Consider the following 17,036-nt stretch of genomic DNA (forward strand, 5'->3'; position numbering starts at 1 on the left):
GCGTCGTCGGCATCGTTGTATCTAGGCGGTTCAGTTGTGCTTACTAAGCCTTTTCCCATGGTCTTGTGCTATGACTAAGCATAAATAGGGGTCAAGGAGCGGAGAGAAAGGAAAAATCATAACAATAGCTCAGATTGAGAGTTTATGCTTGTCAATGAAAGCCCAATTGATGGAACTCCCAGTACATCTACTGTCAATTAGCACTGTTACTGCATGGATGGAATGAGATGTGAGGGTTTCGATTTGAGCTTTAGCAAGTAGGTCTCACCTGGTTGTTTTAGATTGTCAAATGAATTTTTGTGGTCCTTAAAGCTCATCAAGCCATTCTAAGGCTTGGCACTGTTTGGCTCTCTTCATTCCTTTTACCATTTCATCAACTACTTCCTCAGCTTGGGTTTGGTGGACCCAATTTTTGAGCATGGCTTTAGCCATTATTTTATCTTTGGCATCCTTGATGGCTCACCAGGTCTATTCAGTGTCAAATCATTTGAGCCAGGTGTTGAGGCCCTCTGCCTCTGTTCAGCCTGAAGGCAATTGAGTTTCTTTTTGCAATTCTTTGATGTGTAAAGTGTCAATCAGTGGTATATTTAAATGTGTGATATAAATAGGTGTAACTACAGAAGTACTATTAGTCTGACTAGTAGCTGGGGTTTGCACACTGTAAGAGTCCTTAGCTGACACAGTGAAATTGCTCACTGATCGGCCCCTTCTTTTACTTTCTCCACCTTGGTCTCTTTGCCAAGTTTCTTGTCTTCTTTCTGTAATTTGGCGATTTGGGCTCTGATGTTTTTGTATGTTTGTTTCTTCTTTGGACAGTCCTTTGTCATATGGCCCTTTTGGCCACAATTGAAGCATTTGCCTTTCTTCTTTATTTGGTCTATATCCATTGGCTTTCTTGATCTCATGTATGTTGTTCCAGTTCTGGTCTTCTGTGTGCCATAGGTGGGGGCCATTAAGGATTCTGATGATTTTCTGGCAGTTTGCCTCAATTTGTTCAGAGTTAGCAGTGTCAACTTTTTGGTGTAGTCCTAAAGGGTTGATGACTCTGCTTTCTGCCTTTGTCACTCTCTGTACATCTTGATAATTCATTCTTTCCATTCATCATATCCGACTGACATTAGTGCTTTGATGCCAATTGCTAAAATCATCATAATGTATAAAGAGGGGACTCTTCTCTTGAGAGCCTCAACTATCCTTCTGTCATTCACTATGTCATCCCAAATTCCAGTGAGTTTTGCAAGATATTCTAACTCATTGAAATAGTCTGTGGCTGCCCAATCTCCTATTTTATATTCCTTGATCTTTTATTTGTGTACTTCTTATACTGTGGGATCAATAAATTTGTCATTCAGCATTTGTTTAAATGTTGGCCATAATGGGTATTAGTAATGTCCCTGAGTCATTGATTGGAAATTTGGAGAGATTAGAATCCACCAGGTTTTCACCTTTTCCTCAAGGTAAGAGACAGCAAAAACAACCTTGTTCATGTCAGAACCAAAGTAACTGATATAAACCTCAAAGTATTGTTCACAGTCCACTAAGAACCAGTTAATGTCATCTGACACTCCTTTAAAGGGGTGGGGTTTTTGCAGCAGGTCGGAGCAACACTGAAGGACTGCCACATTACTTGGGAGGGCCTCCATGGGGTTCAGCCATTCTGAAAAGGGAGACTGTTGCCACTCTTGGGATGGTCCAGAGAATAAATAGAGAGAATTGTCATCTGCTATCGGACTTCCTTGTGGGACTTCTTCCTTTCAGACTATGATCTCATCTTGAACAGTAAATCCCAATCAGACCACTTCAGAGTCATTCCAGACTGGCTCTTTCCCTGTGCCACTGCTCATGGCTTCATCAGGCAGGGGTTGGATGGCTAATACTCGGCTTCCTTTGCTGGTCCAGGGATTTCAGTATATTGTCAGCAGGGCCTTCAGCACTGTGTGAGTTCAGGAGAGCTGTGTGGCCATTGACTGCAAGGAGGCAGCAGAGTATAAAAAGGTGCTTCAAATGGAGGGTGCCATATATACAGCTCTTCTTGGAGCAATGGGTGGCATCCTCAGCATTGGCTGTACCAGAGTCTCTGCCTGGTATGCTGGTGGTCAGCTGACCAGATCTTCTGAGTGCTTGTTGTTATATTAGATTGCTGTGTAGTTGGTTGCCACATGTCTCAGAATTCTTGTTTTTTTGTTAGTTGGTGATTGTAAATATAATTGTCTCAACTGTGATGCTATCCAGATAGCATCACACCATAAAAAGTTTACTCTGTGCAGGTAGTACTCCTGGTATTCCTGAGTTCTCACCTCCTGTATTGCCCTTTTCAGTTCTTTTTTGTCAGTATCTTCTACAAGAAGATATGATAGTTCCTCTCCAACTTAGGGTGGGTCACTACTTTCAGTCTCCTTGTCTTCTGCATCCTTGTCACCCTCTTCCTCCTCAAGGAAAGTGTCAGGCAGGGTGAAGAAACTCTCTCTTTCCTCTGGCAGTTGGATCATCATGCTGCTGCTCTGGCTGGGTGCTGGAGCCAGTAGCAGGGCCTGAGGCATCAGATATGCTAAAATAGGTGGCAGCAGGTTGACTTCCAATATTGTTGTCATACCAGTTGCCTCCTGCTGCTCTTGCTGTTTCCACTTGCTTGTGATAGAGCTGGATGTTTCTTCTGTACTCATTGTTGAGTAGCTGCCCAACCATTTAGCTCCCAAAGAACCCTCAGAGAGTGCAGACAGAGATGTGAGCTGTTTCAGAGACTCATAACCCATAGTGTCTGAGGACAGATTCATCATCATTGAATGTAGTGTCAGCACTAGGGGTTCTTTGGGGAGGGGGATACTGTGGGGTTAGAGGATGTGAGGGGGTTCCAGGGTCTCTCCCTTCTACTGCAAGGGTCTCATTTCTCCAATGATTCTTGCTTCACTGGCTAGACTTGATGCTAGGTTCTCTAAAGACTGGGGTTGAGAAGGATGGGTTGGCATGTACAGAGGCAAGAATGGCAGCTCCCTCAGGTTGAAGCCTATACCAGTTAGAGATGTTGGCCCTTTCCAGTTGGGTTCTTTTGATTTCCTGCTGCTCTTCTCAATGCTGTCTGTTATACTCATTGGCTTCTCATCTTCTTCTTCCACTCTCAATGATATGTTCCTCAAGCTCACTGTGAACTGGCTGTGATGCAGTTCATTGTCTCTGCTCTTCTTGTCAGATGGCTTAGTCATAGTTAAAGGGAGCATTTATGTCCCAGCTAGAGAAGTATTGGTGAATGACTTCATCCTGAATCTCCCTCCCATATTGCTCATCATAGAGTCGGGCCAAAGATGTCCTCCCCATCTCACCACTTGTCTCAACTGAGCAGGGGAGAGTTGTGGCAGGGCTATGAGGCTGACTTCTAGATGTTGCCAGTCAGGATCTTCCAGCCATCTGAGCAGCTTCAAGAGAGTCCCAGGTATGGTCACCAATCTCTCTAGTTCAAGGGGCTGAGAAAGGATCAGGCAAGGGAGACTGCTGAAAGAAGTCTTCCAGGATGTCTTTATCCTTATGGTCAGGTGAGAGTCCCTGGACCCATGGGTTTTGGAATCCTGTGATATGATTGTCACAGTCTCTGCTGAGTCATTGAGGAGGGTATCTGTGTCTTTCTTCTTTCTGAATATTCCCTTGATGTGGGCTGCTAGGCCTGGCTTTGGGTATGGGGTTTGTCAGAGACTGGTGGGATGTTCATTGGGAGTCAAGAATATCATATAAGGGAAGATTGGGGGTTATATTATGTAGGATATATCAAATATGCTGAAACTCATTGTGATGTCTGATGGCCCAAGCAGTAATTGAATGGTGTCCCCAGCACAGCTAGATGATCACCAATAATCCCAACAATGTTCTGACGATAGAAGCAAGGAGTTTGAAGAACTTATGATCAAAGTTCAGATCTGAGGAATTGATTGAGGGCATTCAGTTTCCTCTGCACTAATAGGCATGAGGAAAGGGAAGGTATAGCTTCAAGCTAATTGTTAGGCCCAAGTTGCACATGACTAGTAACATGTAATAAATAATTGCTACCTCATGTTTGGGTATAATGGTCAAGTTCAGTGATATCAGTTGTAATGCAGTCAAGGCATTCACAATTCACTCAAGATGAAATGGTAAGAATAAACTTTAGCTCAAAGCTGGGGTTTTACCAGTGAGAGCAAGCTCCTTAAATACTGAACATGATTTGCTAATAATACTACCTACTTATTGTGTTTCTCTCTGTCTCTGCACTCATTGTCCTGGAGTGTCGTTACCATACATAAAAAGCTGTTTGTGTATTGTTGAGCAATACTGTTGCATTGAAGGATAATGACAGACTTGGTTAGTTGTGATGACTAAGCCTTGTTCCACAGTCCTAAGCACTTGTTCTGGCACTCTGACTAAGCATAAAATAAGAGTCAGATGAAGAAAAGAGTAGAAAATCATAACAGTTTTAAGCTATTATGCTCACTGACTGGGACTGCTCCAAAGACTACTAGCACTCTTAACTGAAACTGCTTCCTACAAGTGAATAAACATTTGACTAGTCACACTCTAGAAAAACTAGTGATGCTCTTGGCCTAAGGATAATACTATAACTGTGAGTACTTGCTTGACTAACTTTGAAAAACACTCTTAATCATTCTAGACACAACAGTATTCTCAAAAGTGAACTTCAATTCACTCAATTCTAAGGTAGACTTAGTAACTAGCATCACTTCTCCAAGGTTGAAGCACAAAAGCCTTTAATTGGAGTATTAGATGCTACTAGCAGATCACAATTGCAGAGATGGCTTGCCTGTCACTTGCCACTCTATTCTACTAGCTAAATACAATCTACAAAAAGTATTATAAGCATAAATAGTTAAATGAGAGGGGTATTATTAGCAAGATTTCCTCAGGTTAATCATGTTTTATAGTGAATAATTATATAATAGTGGTTCTAGAAGCAGTCACATGCTTACTAGCAGATCCAGGAGTTCTGGCTGTGGCCTTATTCCATTCCTCAAATCCAGCAATACCTCATTACTGTCAAAGATATTCAACTAGCCAGACAGGCATGCCTGCAACAGCTGTTGATTATGATCAAAGAAATAGTCCAGATGCATTAGGGCTGATTATGACAGATCTGTATTGCACTAGTTGAATCTAGACTCTGGTCTGATGCACTGCTGAATCAATTCTAAGTCTCTTTTAAAGTTTGTTATGCTGTTAGAAATTTGAACTTAGATGTTTCATGCTCAGATTAGTGCACTAGTGACTTTGCTTTATGAGTCCTGTGTTTTCTGCCTCTGGTTGTGTGTGCTAGTGGCCTCTCTCACCTACTAGTGATTGTACAATAACAGTCCTAGCTAATTTAGGATTACTAGCATGGCTGGTTGGTAGACTTGATCCACTAATGGTATTATATCTAAATTCTAGCTCTATTAATTGACTACTGCTTTGACTATCAACTCAATGTCTGAACTATAACCCTATTATATCTACTAGTATAGAGCAGATCTGCAATAGTATTATTATGAAATCACAAAATCTGAGTGTGAATGCATAGATAGCATATCACTGCTTAGCATAGTTTGAGTAGACTTAATTAGACTACAAGCTGTCACTTCAAGAACTGGTAATAATTATATTATGAACATTGTTGATGACTATACAAGTCATGCCTAGTCAATTCTGCAATCCAAAAAAGATGAAAGTTATAGTGAACTCAAAGCATAGAAGCTTGCATATGAAGAGAAGACAGGACTCAAAGTCAGAACTTACTGAACTGACAATGAAGAGCTGAAGTCTTCTGAAATAGAAGCATGGTTGAAATCTCAAGGAGTGAGACAGGAATTCATGATATCACATATATCAGCCAATATTAGTAGGATAGAACAATATTGCCAATCCTTAATGAACAAAGTCTGAATGATGCAAATTCATGCCAACCTCCCTCTAAATTTATGGGATGAGCTCTGTGTCACAGCTTCCTATCTTAATAATCTCACTACCATCAAGTCATTGAATGGGAAAATGCCTTATGAAAAATGGTACAAGAAAAGACTAAACTTATCTCATCTTCAAGAAATAGGTTGTTACATCTTTATTCTCATCCAAAACAAGCACAACTCAAAAATCTTTGAATGATCCATTGAATGTGTGCTGGTAGAGTATGAACCAAATGCAAAGGCATACAGGTGCTACCATTGAGAGTCAAAGAAGATCATCACCTCATACAACATATCATCTATAGAAGCCCACCAAACCACTACCACTCTCATGGCTCAGTTACCAAATACTACCAAGACTATCACAAGTATATTTAACAAACCTGAATCTTCCTCAATAATTGTCAAGGATTTTAATGTCTCTGATGAAGTAGATGTCTGTTCAGATTCAACCAACAAGACTCTACAGAGGATGCAGTCTGACTCTGATTTTCCATCACAACAACCAGAGCATGCTGAAGACTCTATTCATCCTCAGAGATCATCCAGAGTTGCATCAACTGAAACTGTCATACAAAGCTCATGCCTTGAACATGCTGTTGAAGAGTCACAACAAAGTGTGATTCATGTCAAGGCTGCATGAGATGAACAGAAACAAGCTTTAGTAGAACTTCATGCTGCTGTTTCACCCCATGACAAGAACTCCAGAAAGCTCTTGCTGATGGTCTCAGATCTGAAAATGCTCAGTATCTTGATGATCTGTTCACAACACTCAGACACAACATCTACAGCACAATACAACTGGAAGATGAGCCAAATTCCTGGAAGGAAGCATAGACTTCTGCTGATGCAAAACATTGGCTCAAAGGGTATTAAGATGAAGTCATTGGAGAAGATGGGAGTTCACAAGCTGGTTCTGAGATCTGCTATTCCTCAAGGCCATTCAGTTTTCTGTATAAAATGGGATGAGAATGATGCCACTATTTATTGAAAAGTGTGACTCATCTTCAAAGGTTTTGAACAAATGTATGGACAAGACTACACTAAAACCATCTCACCCACTGCTCACATGGAGTTCTGGAGAATCCTACTCCACATTGCAGCTACACTTAATTGGAATGCACAAGAAATTGATGTAAAGATGGCCTTCCTCTATGGTTTGCTTCCAGAAGATGAGATCCAATACATGGAACAGCCAAGTGGGTTTGAAGAATCTGGCAAGGAAGATTGGGTATGGAAACTTCAACAAGGACTATATGACATGAAACAAAGTGGATGAATCTGGAACAACCATGAATGATGTCATAGTCTCATAGAGTTTTACCAGCCTCTGTGCAGAATACTGCATTTACTACTGAAAAACCTCAACAGATACTGTCCTTGGAGCTGTCCATGTTGATGATTTCCTCTCTGTTGTCAGCTTAAAGAAGGAGAATGAACAGTTCAAGACACAGATGTGAGAAAAATAGACAATATCAGACCTAGGAGAGGCAAAATTCTGTGTCAGGATCACAATATCAAAGGATCATGCAAAATGAATAGTATCTCTGTCACAAATTGCTCTGATCAACTGAATCATATCTCAATTTAGATAGAAAGATGCCCACCCTATATCAACCCCAATGGATGCAGGACTGAAATTCCACTAACATGATCTCACTGATCTCTCATCTGAAGATCAAGCTGAACTACAGAAGCTGCTGTATCATTCACTGGTTGGATCCTTAATCTATCTGACAACTGGAATTCAGCCAGACATATCCTATGCTGTCCAACAGCTGTCTTGTTTTCTGGATAGCTATGCCTTTATGCATTGGAATGCAGCAGTCTGAGTAGTGCAGTATCTCAAGGGGACAAGAGAACTCAAACTTCACCTTGAAGGTTTTTCTGACTTAAAACTACTTGGCTTTACTGACTCTGACTAGGCAAACTGTCTTGATACACATTGAAGCATAGGAGGATATTGCTTCACTCTGAGTTTGGGGTTGATTTCATGGAATGCCAAGGAACAACAGATGGTCACCACATCATCATGTGAAGCAGAGTACATTGCAGCATGTGAATCCATGAAGGAAGCTATATGGATCAGACCATTATTGATGGAGCTTGGTTTCAAACAAAAAGATTCAACTCCTCTGCTGTATGACAATAACAGTGCCATCAATCTTTCAGAAGATCCCTCTTTGCATGCTAGGGTGAAGCACATGGACATAAAATACCATTTTATCCAAGAATGAGTCAAAAGCAAAGAAATTACCCTATCATATGTCAATACAAAGGATAACATTGCTGACTGCTTCACAAAAGCACTGGAACCAGCAGCATTCATTTATCTTTGAGGATTCATGGGCTTGCAATGAAGGAGGAGTGATCCTCAGTGAGGAAGAGTGTTGGCATCTTATTGTGTTCTTGATAAATACCAAGGACCTTCCTTTGTCCTGCCACTATTTAAATAGCATAGCCCCTTATTCTGCTTCTTTCCTCAGTCCATTTACACACCATCATGTCGAGACTGAGTTACTCTTCTTACAGGTTTGGTTTCTAACGCAATCTACTGGCAGCGGGGAATGGGTAGCGAGGGAATGTGATACAAACCTGAAGATGAGATCAGCCATCGATAGATACGTGATGAGGAATCACCTACAAAGCGCTGACTGACGTTTCCACCTACTCCCGAGACGTCCGCAGGGACAGTCGAGCGCATCGTCAGGTTCTGTATTTAGCCGCCTTGTAAACTTTGCATACCCGGGCAATTGTTCATGCCGAAGAACAACTAAGTATCTCAGTCCCGGCGCGAGAAGAGCGTGCAGTCCGGGATAAAGTCATCATGTGCCTTTGGAACAAATAGCATGTATATGCTTCTGCAGAAGGAAGGAAGCTATGTTTATGAAAGCGATGTGCAGTAGTCCTGGAGGAATAAAGTTATTAATAGTATGCTTCAGCAGGGGAGTCAAAGTCTCGGGAAGTTATGTTAATTTGCCCTTGAAACCCGATGAGGGTGGTATTTTAACACTACCAGATGAAAGATACATTTGAAGATTGTGAAAAATTGACCCAGGATGTGTCCTATATATATATAGGACTATTGAAAAAAGTCGGATTACCATTACGCCCAGCGCGGGACTCGAACCCGCATCTTTAGAAGAGGAAGATTCTTTCCCCGTGGAATGGTCAACTCAACAGTAGCCAATCCTTCCACGGGGAAAGAATCCCATTTATATCTCTGCCGCTCTACCCTGTTGAGCTAGCCGGGCATGGAAGAAAGAGAATGGACCCGAGTTTTATGGGTATATTGGAATCACGGAAAAAGGAAGGACAGCATGGGAAAAGATGTTGATCCCTCGTGGTGAGCCATGCAGTCAAAGCGCCCGTCTGACCTATTTTAAACGTCGTGAACCTTTATTACTCCACAAGGCTGGATAATAATACTCACATCTGTGCTACTGCAGCGGAAGCTATGTCACCAAAGAAAGAAGCCTGTCTGGAACGTGTGACGAATGAATGTGCCATAAACTCAAGTAGGCATCAACGGTATATAGTTTAACTATACTTGATGAAGAATTACTTACGAAAGGCTGACGTTTTCACCGTACTCCTAGCGAGGTAGATAGTCGAGCGCATCGCCAGAGGGCGCTGAAAACAACTACCATCTCCGCCGTATCTAGCCGCCCAAGAACCCGACATTTCGTTATCTCTGCACGCTCGGGTGACCGATCATTCCGAAGAGCATTGAAAAAAAGTGTCCTTCTCCTGGCCGAGAACTGCACACCATATGTGCTACGCAGTGCTCCCGGAGGGGAAGCTGGGGAAACTATGTTTATGCTGCCCCCAAAGCCCGAGAGATAGATGGCGGAGGTAACATTTTAACATCATTTGAGATGAAAAGGTGTCTCGACAGCTTTTTGCTGACCTAATTTGTAGGGTCTCAGAAAAATTCGCGGCTCCACGACGTCGTGTACGCTCATCATGAGCCTCGAACTGGCATCTTCAGAAGAGTCAAGTTCCTACGTTGTGGGATGGTCAGCTTTCAACGCTAACCGCGACGCAGGCACGTAGTTTATGGCTCTGACACTCTATCCTATTGACCTAGACGGGCATGCAACTAAGGGAATGGATATCAGCCTTAGCAAAGATTGCGTGAGAAAAGATGTGGATCCCTTGCGCAGTCGAAACAACTAAGTCGCCAGTAGCCGTTGTCGTATTGATTTTCGTTGCAACGTAAGAAACCGTCATATGCGTCTTCATGATCGAACGCGAAACAAGTCTTGACGCCGTATCGAATGGCATTGCATACCACAGATTCTTTTCCAGGCAGACAAGGAAAGTTCAATTGTTGTAGGTCTTAATTCAGACTGGAGTACCTATGGTTTCTCCTCGGCTATCTATGAGGTACCATGTCAACGCAACAACTGAAGAGCTCCACTATTCCCCACAGGGACGCAGGGGACCATTCAAACTTTCTAAAGGTGCCGACGTTTCCGAAGAGACAAAAGCAGGAGGATTTTAGAACTTGGGGATACGACGAAATTGTGTGATCCGGGTAAAATTCTACTGCGGCACCTGGGTCGGTGTCAAGGAGATAGTACCCGCAAAGGAGATAGTGGCGCCCTGCAGCTCGGGGAAATGGTTGAGCATGTCCGCCTTGAACTGTGACATACTCAGCACACAGCGGAGGGCGCTCTGTAAGCTGTCGAATGGGATGTACAGCGGTTCGCTACATTCATGGTATTGCTCATCCCTGATCGCTATTTGAGTAGGGAACAACTAAACAGAGAGACGAAACACGCACCTGAACGATCCGGAGACGGCACCAAACTGACAGAAGAAGTAGAAGTACTCTTCCTTTCTCCTCAAGCGGGGTCCTTGACCTGAAAGCTTCAGGCGCACTGTTCGTTGCGCACCCAGGCCGACAGCGGTGATCATACCACGAGAGAGCGGATCCCGATTCTTCACCAATGACAGCCGCATACCTTGACCTTGCGCGTCAGTGCTGAAAGCTTCGAAAAAATTGCGTGCGATTTCCGTCGTCACAAACTGCATCGTGAGCACCTGGTACGGCAATAAGAAACGTGAGGTACGCAGACAACGCAGCGCTTACTTTTCGGTACTTGTGGAAACTAGTAAAAATCAAACAAGCAGGACTGGATTCCTCATACTTGGAGATCCAACTCCGCGCAACAAGCAGAGCGTCGAAGTCTTGAATATCGGAGACCTCCAAGCGGGTCTCCACAAACGCCAGGCCGTCCTCTCCTTCAGGAAACCATTCAGGAAACATATAACTGCCGCTTGTATTTGGAAATGAAGCGGACATCCCTGCTTTTTGGCATTCCGTGCGTGTCTGTCGGGAATCTGAATCAGGAACCGCATCTCAGGATGAGAGCAACAACAGACGTACCTCGAACGCGCTGTGTACATCCAAAAAACGAGCCACAGCTTCATTTTCTGACGGGAAAAACCTCCAAGTTTCCAGTCCATCTTGTCGCGAGAGAATTTCTTTCAATTTCGTCTCGTCCAAGTCTGATGGCAAGTTTTTCAGAAGGAGGGTGCGAGACAGATTGTACACCCCAAGTAAAGCGACATCACGGGTTGTCACCGCTGGCGAAGGTAAATCAAGGGATAACTGATAGAGGCTATTACTGCGCGATATACACCGGCTGGCCATGCCTTCGTCGAAAAATCGAAAAAGCATATGGTCCTTGGAGGGTATTATGGCCTGTACTGGTTTGGCGTTGAGGGTATTGACGACGTTACTGACATTGTGACCTTCTGGAATATTGCTTACGCGCACGATGCGGTAGAGAGGTGCAGATTCGAGGGTGGTGAGGGTGGAGAATGACCGACAAATGGTGGTACGGAGGCAAACTGGAAACATACTGGACTTGTTGCAAAACCAGCAGTCCCAGTCGCGGCAGTTAAAATCGGCATGTGCCGAAATTATGCCGCGCTGGCAAGGTATACGTGACGGCACGCCGTGGTTATCTGCGGAGTTACAATGTTGAATGTCAGCCCCAGCGTCTGGACGGTCACGGTTCCACTTAACCATCCACCCACGATTCCCAAGAGTTCTTGCGACGATGTTGCATGCCGTTCTGCGAATCACGTTGCCTCTTCAAACGAGCTAGCTATGAACTGGCGGGGGACGCCTATGTTAATTTCCCCGGAATCTGGGACGCGTTGAATAATAGAAGAGTGGTGATGCTCATAGGGCGGGGTCTCCTGGCGCTGTGGTATCGTGTGAGGGAATAGAACTGGAATTTAAGATACGCGCGCGCGCGTTTGAGCGAGTTTCTCTGATTCGTGAAGGACTGGGATTTGCCATTTGAAGGTATGTTACCAACGAATTGCAATGAAAATCCGCTCATCCCTATTTTTCTAGCAGTTCGTTTTCAACTTTCATGTCGAAACGACAACAATACCAAGTTCCCACTATTGGCATATGCTCGAAGCAGGAATATGAACCTGCCTGTGGTTAGCAAGGGTACGTTGACCGACTGCTCTTTGATTCTTGCTCTTCTCAGATCGCTTTCGACTAGTCATATCATTTGTGAAGGACGACTGTTCTGCTGCCATGAATCCCTTCTATCTCGAGGCTATACTACAGAAAACTGGGGTGTATGCGTCTATTACATACGTTTTCTTTTCCTGATTAGAGCATGACGGACTACGTAGGGTTCCAGGGACCACTTAAGGTATGACCTTACCGCTGAATTGTAACGACAATCCGCTTATCTGTATTCTTCCAGTAGCTTATTCTTGACATCATTGTTCGGCCTCGAGACGGCCTCCATAATATGAAGTTCCGACTCTTTGTATCTGCATCAAGTAGGAATATGAACCCTGTTTGGCAAGGGAAGAGTATGTTATTCGAATACCCTTATGCTCTTCTTTACTCGCTTTCTATAGATGAATCACTTTTGGACGGCGATTTTTTTGGCGCCATGAATCCAAAGCTCCACCCTCAAAAAATTGGGGTGTATGCGCTTTCTGAGGTGCGTTTTCGTTTTCTTTCACTGAAGACTGCTTTCAAACTCAATATTGTGTAGATTTATGATGAACAGGCCTTTACAACATCAAGGGAAAGTTGCCCGAAACTATGGGCAAGGTAGGTAAATTATATGATACTCAGCCTACCATTATTCTGACTCTTTAGCACATTAGCGGTCGTAACGAAGCGATCAAAAAGAATGGTGTTGGTAAAGAAGCAGTACTTGAAGCTACCTGTACCTCTTTCATGCCAAGTCTAATTTGACGGCAGCGATGTCTCCGATGTCGGTGCCTATGAAGTCTCTTCTTTGTCAAGGGGAGGAAATCTAAACTCGGCGAGATCGAGGGTATTCATCTGAGTTGTATTAGCAAACCGTCGAGGCTCTGCGGTGGTCCACATCCAAATCAACTTGATATCTCCGCGGCCCACTCGACTGTGCATCAAAGTTCAAAGGGCAGACCAATCGTCTCACATTGCTGTGCACATCAGGGCCAGGGTAGACAAACTTAGTAGTCGGCGAAATCAGGACATTTCAAATCATGAAAAGTGATCGGCGTTCTTCACTCCCGCTTTCATTGTTGTGGTTGCAACGTTCCTGCAGTCGGCGCTTAACATTCCTGCAGTCGGCGCTTAACATTCCTGCAGTCGGCGCTTAACATTCCTGCAGTCGGCGCTTAACATTCTTGCAGTCGGCGCTTAACATTCTGCCAGATGCACCTTTGAAAAGAATCAGGATTGAAATGCGGTCGTGTCCTCGTACGCTGGGACTTTACAAAGGTATGCCACCCCCAAACCACAGTAGGTCAAGGTACTGACGCGATGATCTGTAGATGGAATACTCATGTGTGGCTGGATACTGGTATCGTCCATGCTGATCTATCCCCGGCCGTTCGGATTCAGCGTCTAAAACTTTATTTAACCCGCTCATTCCATCTGCCAAAGCTTATATCAAGGAGAAGCGATCCACATGCAGGCTTTCAACCTTTCCACCTCCGTGTCTCCCACTGATAACTTGTCAATTATGTCACTATCAATTGCCGAAGCGCATTTCATCGCTCTTGGTTGCGAAGTCTTCTTGCATGGTACGCTTTCGCAGATTGCATCCTCACGAGAAGTATTCAGAAAGGAACATCCAGGAATGTACACCGCTCTCTGGCTGGTGTCGACGTACCTGTTGTTGTAGGTTCCAAACATGAATTTCGTGTTGACGCGTTAATGATTTTGGAGCAGGTTCAAAAGAAAGAGAACTACAGTCATCATCGTGATGACCGTGTTGAACACCATAATGTGGATGGTAGCAGCCTCACATATGGCACTCAGCTTCGAACAAAAGTTTCACGCGTTTCTCTTTGGACATGCTGCAGACCATCCCACGGTTTCGGAAGACAATGATTTGCCGATTATATATTCTCGGATGTTGCTGGAAAGTGTCAACGTAATCCTCGTTATGCTATCTTAACCGAAATTGTTAAAGAGAATATGTCCGTAGATAATCATCGGGGACGGAGTCGTCATATGGAGAGCCTGGGTATTGTGGAGTCGGAAACGGTGGGTTATCTTCACTTCCGGTACACTTTTTACGGGCACGCTTGGTGAGGACAACTTTACTCTTCGCTCACATGCCACCCTAATGATGAACCAACTTGAAGCCGCCGCTGTGGGGATACTACGAGCCTACACGATGACTCCTCCTGAGATCACCGCCTTCGACATTCCCTCTCTGAGAGCTTGGGTCATCGCGTTTATCAGCTCGACGGTGACAACGAATCTCTGGACGACGTCGCTCGTAGCGTACCGCGCATGGTCTGTTTCCTGCACTTTTCTTCTCTTCGAGCTCACGTCTGATGTCAAGGTCTCATAATAAATTTATCCGCACCGTTACGGGCGAGACGCTCATGACCAGATTCCGAAGGCAGAATGGCATCCTCGCTATCCTAATCGAGTCTGGCGTCTTCTATTCTTGTACGTGGGTATGTGCATTTTGGATTGTTTGGACCTTGGGGATCGTCGATTTGAGCGAATCGATTAGTTCGTGGCTATCATCACTTTTGTGTGCGGATCCAATGGTATCTACCCTGTCGTAGATATCCTCTCGCAGTTGACGGTACGATGCCTGTCCGGTCCCCCCTTCTCGCGCCTAATCTGCACTCGTTGATAGGCTATCTATCCCACACTGATCATCACTCTCGTGTGCTTGCGATACACATTGGACGTAGCTATCGAGACGTTCCAGCAGACGACGCATGGGCGGTAAGGGCGGGAACGTTCTGAAGTACGGCATCGTATCCGCCGGGTACTTTGAGGTTAGGTGCGCGGACGAAGACAGACTCCTCCGGTCCGGATCAGCTCGATTCTACTAGGATCAGTGTTCGGGTTGACAAGCCTCAGCATATATATATCGTATAGTGCTTAGAACTAATGATAAATTTGACATGGTATGCTCGTTGTGACAACAGTGAGCTTAAGTACTACTTGTCAAACATAGGTGTGATGATGGTTCAGCCGAGCGGTGAGATGGATTCTCGTGGTAGAGGTATTGAGCGCACACCAACCGGCCGAGAACGAAGATTTCACAGGTTTGCACAAATAGCCCGAGAATACTAAACGACAGCAATAACATTTGTGTAGATAGCAGAGAACAACAACCGCGATATTTTGCGGCAGAGCCGTGAATGATATACAATAGAAGGATAACCATAAAACCGCGACACAAAGAACCTCTCAAAGGAATAAAAACCGACGCACGTGTGGTGTGGATCAAGAAAAACATCGAGTTGGGGGGATATGGGTTGATCTAGTTCTATTTGTCTTCTAAGACTCTATCTGATTTGCTTTCCTCTTGGTGCCGTTGCCTCCATGCGTCTAACTGCAATTAAGCCTGACGGGCACGCTTGTTGGGACCATCATCACCCACCGCCGCAAAGTACTCCTTGGAACCCTTGGGATCAGCCTTCATGGTCTTGTCACCTTCATGCCAGTTGGCGGGGCAAACTTCTCCGTGCTTATCCTATATATGACATGAGATGGAGCATCACAACGATAAATTTAGTCAGATAACGTACGGTGAACTGGAAGGCTTTGATGAGGCGAATAGTCTCGTCGACAGAGCGACCGACGGGCAGGTCATTGACAGTGATTTGCCTGGCGACGGGTTGTCAAGAAAAACTGAAAAAAAATTAGGTAAGGGTGGCGCCATACCTGAGGATACCCTTAGGGTCAATGATGAAGAGCCCACGGAGAGCGATACCCTCCTCCTCGAGAAGGACACCGTAATCGCGAGAGATGGACATGTTTCGGTCGGCGATAAGAGGAAGCTTGAGGTCGGGACCGAGACCACCCTCCTTGCGGGGCTGGTTGGCCCAGGCGAAGTGAGAGTGCTGAGAATCGGTCGAGACACCTATGCAACGCGCATATAAAAAGGTAGAACTGGTTGATGCAAGAGCTGCACGTACCGAGAACCTTGGTGCCCAGCGCCTTGAACTCGGCTAGGGCGTCGTTGAACGCCAGGATTTCAGTGGGGCAGACAAAGGTGAAGTCCCTGATCATCGTCAGCCTCGACGTGGACAGCATATATGCTGCTTAGGTGCGTACATAGGGTAGAAGAAAAGGACGACCCTAGTAAAAAAAAAAAATCAGTTATCGCCACTCCCTGAAATTTTCTGATAAGCTTGTACCATTGGCCGAGGTAGTCTGTCAAAGAGACGTCTTCAAAGAGACCATCAACGATGGCAGCAGCCTTGAAAGTGGGAGCAGGGCGTTGAATGAGAGCAACCATACTGGGCGAGTGTAGTAGTGGTGATGGGGAGAGTCGGGGGGTATCGCGTCGTCACAGTCGCGTATGTGATTGTGACAGTAACACTTTACTTGTAAATGGGTGTGCCGAGAACTTTCCCCATCATTAGCCGTGTCAAGGTTCGGCATCGTGGAATATGAGTCGAAATCATACCTTTTGGTCCAAAATCACCAAACCCGGGCCCCGATGTTGGTGTACAACCCGCTGAATGATGAATTCGTTCTGGAACTCACAAGTTCCACTTGAAGGTACTAACCCCCCCTCTACATGATACACGGTGCGGTTGCCTAGAAGAGAGCAAGACTAGTAAATGTCTGCGAAAACCATGCTGCGCGTATAC

General features: G+C 44.7%; 4 protein-coding genes and 1 non-coding gene across 5 annotated transcripts; 2 read left to right on the forward strand and 3 right to left on the reverse strand.

Annotated features, from left to right (window-relative positions):
• Positions 1 to 5,901: 5,901 nt before the first annotated feature.
• BT62DRAFT_881235 (uncharacterized protein) lies at positions 5,902 to 6,117 on the forward strand (the record flags this gene model as incomplete). Its single annotated transcript, XM_043182660.1, has 1 exon — positions 5,902 to 6,117. One exon carries the CDS (start codon positions 5,902 to 5,904, stop codon positions 6,115 to 6,117), a length of 216 nt encoding a protein of 71 aa, XP_043045295.1.
• Positions 6,118 to 9,027: 2,910 nt separating this feature from the next.
• Positions 9,028 to 9,172, reverse strand: BT62DRAFT_t24. Its single transcript has one exon. It is a non-coding gene; the product is annotated as a tRNA-Tyr (tRNA).
• A 1,271-nt stretch (positions 9,173 to 10,443) lies between these two features.
• Positions 10,444 to 11,832, reverse strand: BT62DRAFT_265733 (uncharacterized protein). The gene is made up of 4 exons (XM_043180296.1): positions 11,682 to 11,832; positions 11,314 to 11,631; positions 11,017 to 11,256; positions 10,444 to 10,967 (listed from the first exon to the last, which is right to left on the reverse strand). The coding sequence occupies exons 2-4, from the start codon at positions 11,605 to 11,607 to the stop codon at positions 10,683 to 10,685; spliced, it is 819 nt and encodes a 272-aa protein (XP_043045296.1). The 5' UTR covers positions 11,608 to 11,631; positions 11,682 to 11,832; the 3' UTR covers positions 10,444 to 10,682.
• Positions 11,833 to 13,437: 1,605 nt separating this feature from the next.
• BT62DRAFT_265755 (uncharacterized protein) lies at positions 13,438 to 15,384 on the forward strand. Its single transcript, XM_043180297.1, has 8 exons — positions 13,438 to 13,680; positions 13,734 to 13,985; positions 14,040 to 14,082; positions 14,134 to 14,338; positions 14,393 to 14,495; positions 14,553 to 14,706; positions 14,756 to 14,865; positions 15,120 to 15,384. Exons 2-8 carry the CDS (start codon positions 13,871 to 13,873, stop codon positions 15,155 to 15,157), a joined length of 768 nt encoding a protein of 255 aa, XP_043045297.1. The 5' UTR covers positions 13,438 to 13,680; positions 13,734 to 13,870; the 3' UTR covers positions 15,158 to 15,384.
• A 256-nt stretch (positions 15,385 to 15,640) lies between these two features.
• On the reverse strand, positions 15,641 to 16,869 carry BT62DRAFT_925979 (thioredoxin-like protein). The gene is made up of 8 exons (XM_043184927.1): positions 16,850 to 16,869; positions 16,578 to 16,789; positions 16,495 to 16,518; positions 16,356 to 16,441; positions 16,102 to 16,300; positions 15,966 to 16,044; positions 15,818 to 15,910; positions 15,641 to 15,765 (listed from the first exon to the last, which is right to left on the reverse strand). The coding sequence occupies exons 2-8, from the start codon at positions 16,676 to 16,678 to the stop codon at positions 15,715 to 15,717; spliced, it is 633 nt and encodes a 210-aa protein (XP_043045298.1). The 5' UTR covers positions 16,679 to 16,789; positions 16,850 to 16,869; the 3' UTR covers positions 15,641 to 15,714.
• Positions 16,870 to 17,036: the final 167 nt, after the last annotated feature.

The sequence above is a fragment of the Guyanagaster necrorhizus genome (genome assembly GCF_019112545.1).
Source record: "Guyanagaster necrorhizus MCA 3950 unplaced genomic scaffold BT62scaffold_2, whole genome shotgun sequence".
Classification (NCBI taxonomy): Eukaryota; Fungi; Basidiomycota; class Agaricomycetes; order Agaricales; family Physalacriaceae; genus Guyanagaster; species Guyanagaster necrorhizus.

Coding starts and splice junctions, on each gene's coding strand:
- BT62DRAFT_265755 (XM_043180297.1), top strand. CDS start 13,871: ATGCAGGCTTTCAACCTTTCCACCTCCGTGTCTCCCACTGATAACTTG. Junction 14,339..14,392: donor TGTTGCTGGAAAGTGTCAAC/GTAATCCTCGTT, acceptor ATATGTCCGTAG/ATAATCATCGGGGACGGAGT. Junction 14,707..14,755: donor CTCGTAGCGTACCGCGCATG/GTCTGTTTCCTG, acceptor TCTGATGTCAAG/GTCTCATAATAAATTTATCC.
- BT62DRAFT_265733 (XM_043180296.1), bottom strand. CDS start 11,607: ATGCTTTTTCGATTTTTCGACGAAGGCATGGCCAGCCGGTGTATATCG. Junction 11,257..11,313: donor ATGTACACAGCGCGTTCGAG/GTACGTCTGTTG, acceptor GATTCCCGACAG/ACACGCACGGAATGCCAAAA. Junction 10,968..11,016: donor GTTTCCACAAGTACCGAAAA/GTAAGCGCTGCG, acceptor TTGCCGTACCAG/GTGCTCACGATGCAGTTTGT.
- BT62DRAFT_925979 (XM_043184927.1), bottom strand. CDS start 16,678: ATGGTTGCTCTCATTCAACGCCCTGCTCCCACTTTCAAGGCTGCTGCC. Junction 16,519..16,577: donor ACAGACTACCTCGGCCAATG/GTACAAGCTTAT, acceptor TTTTTTTACTAG/GGTCGTCCTTTTCTTCTACC. Junction 16,045..16,101: donor GACCCTAAGGGTATCCTCAG/GTATGGCGCCAC, acceptor ACCCGTCGCCAG/GCAAATCACTGTCAATGACC.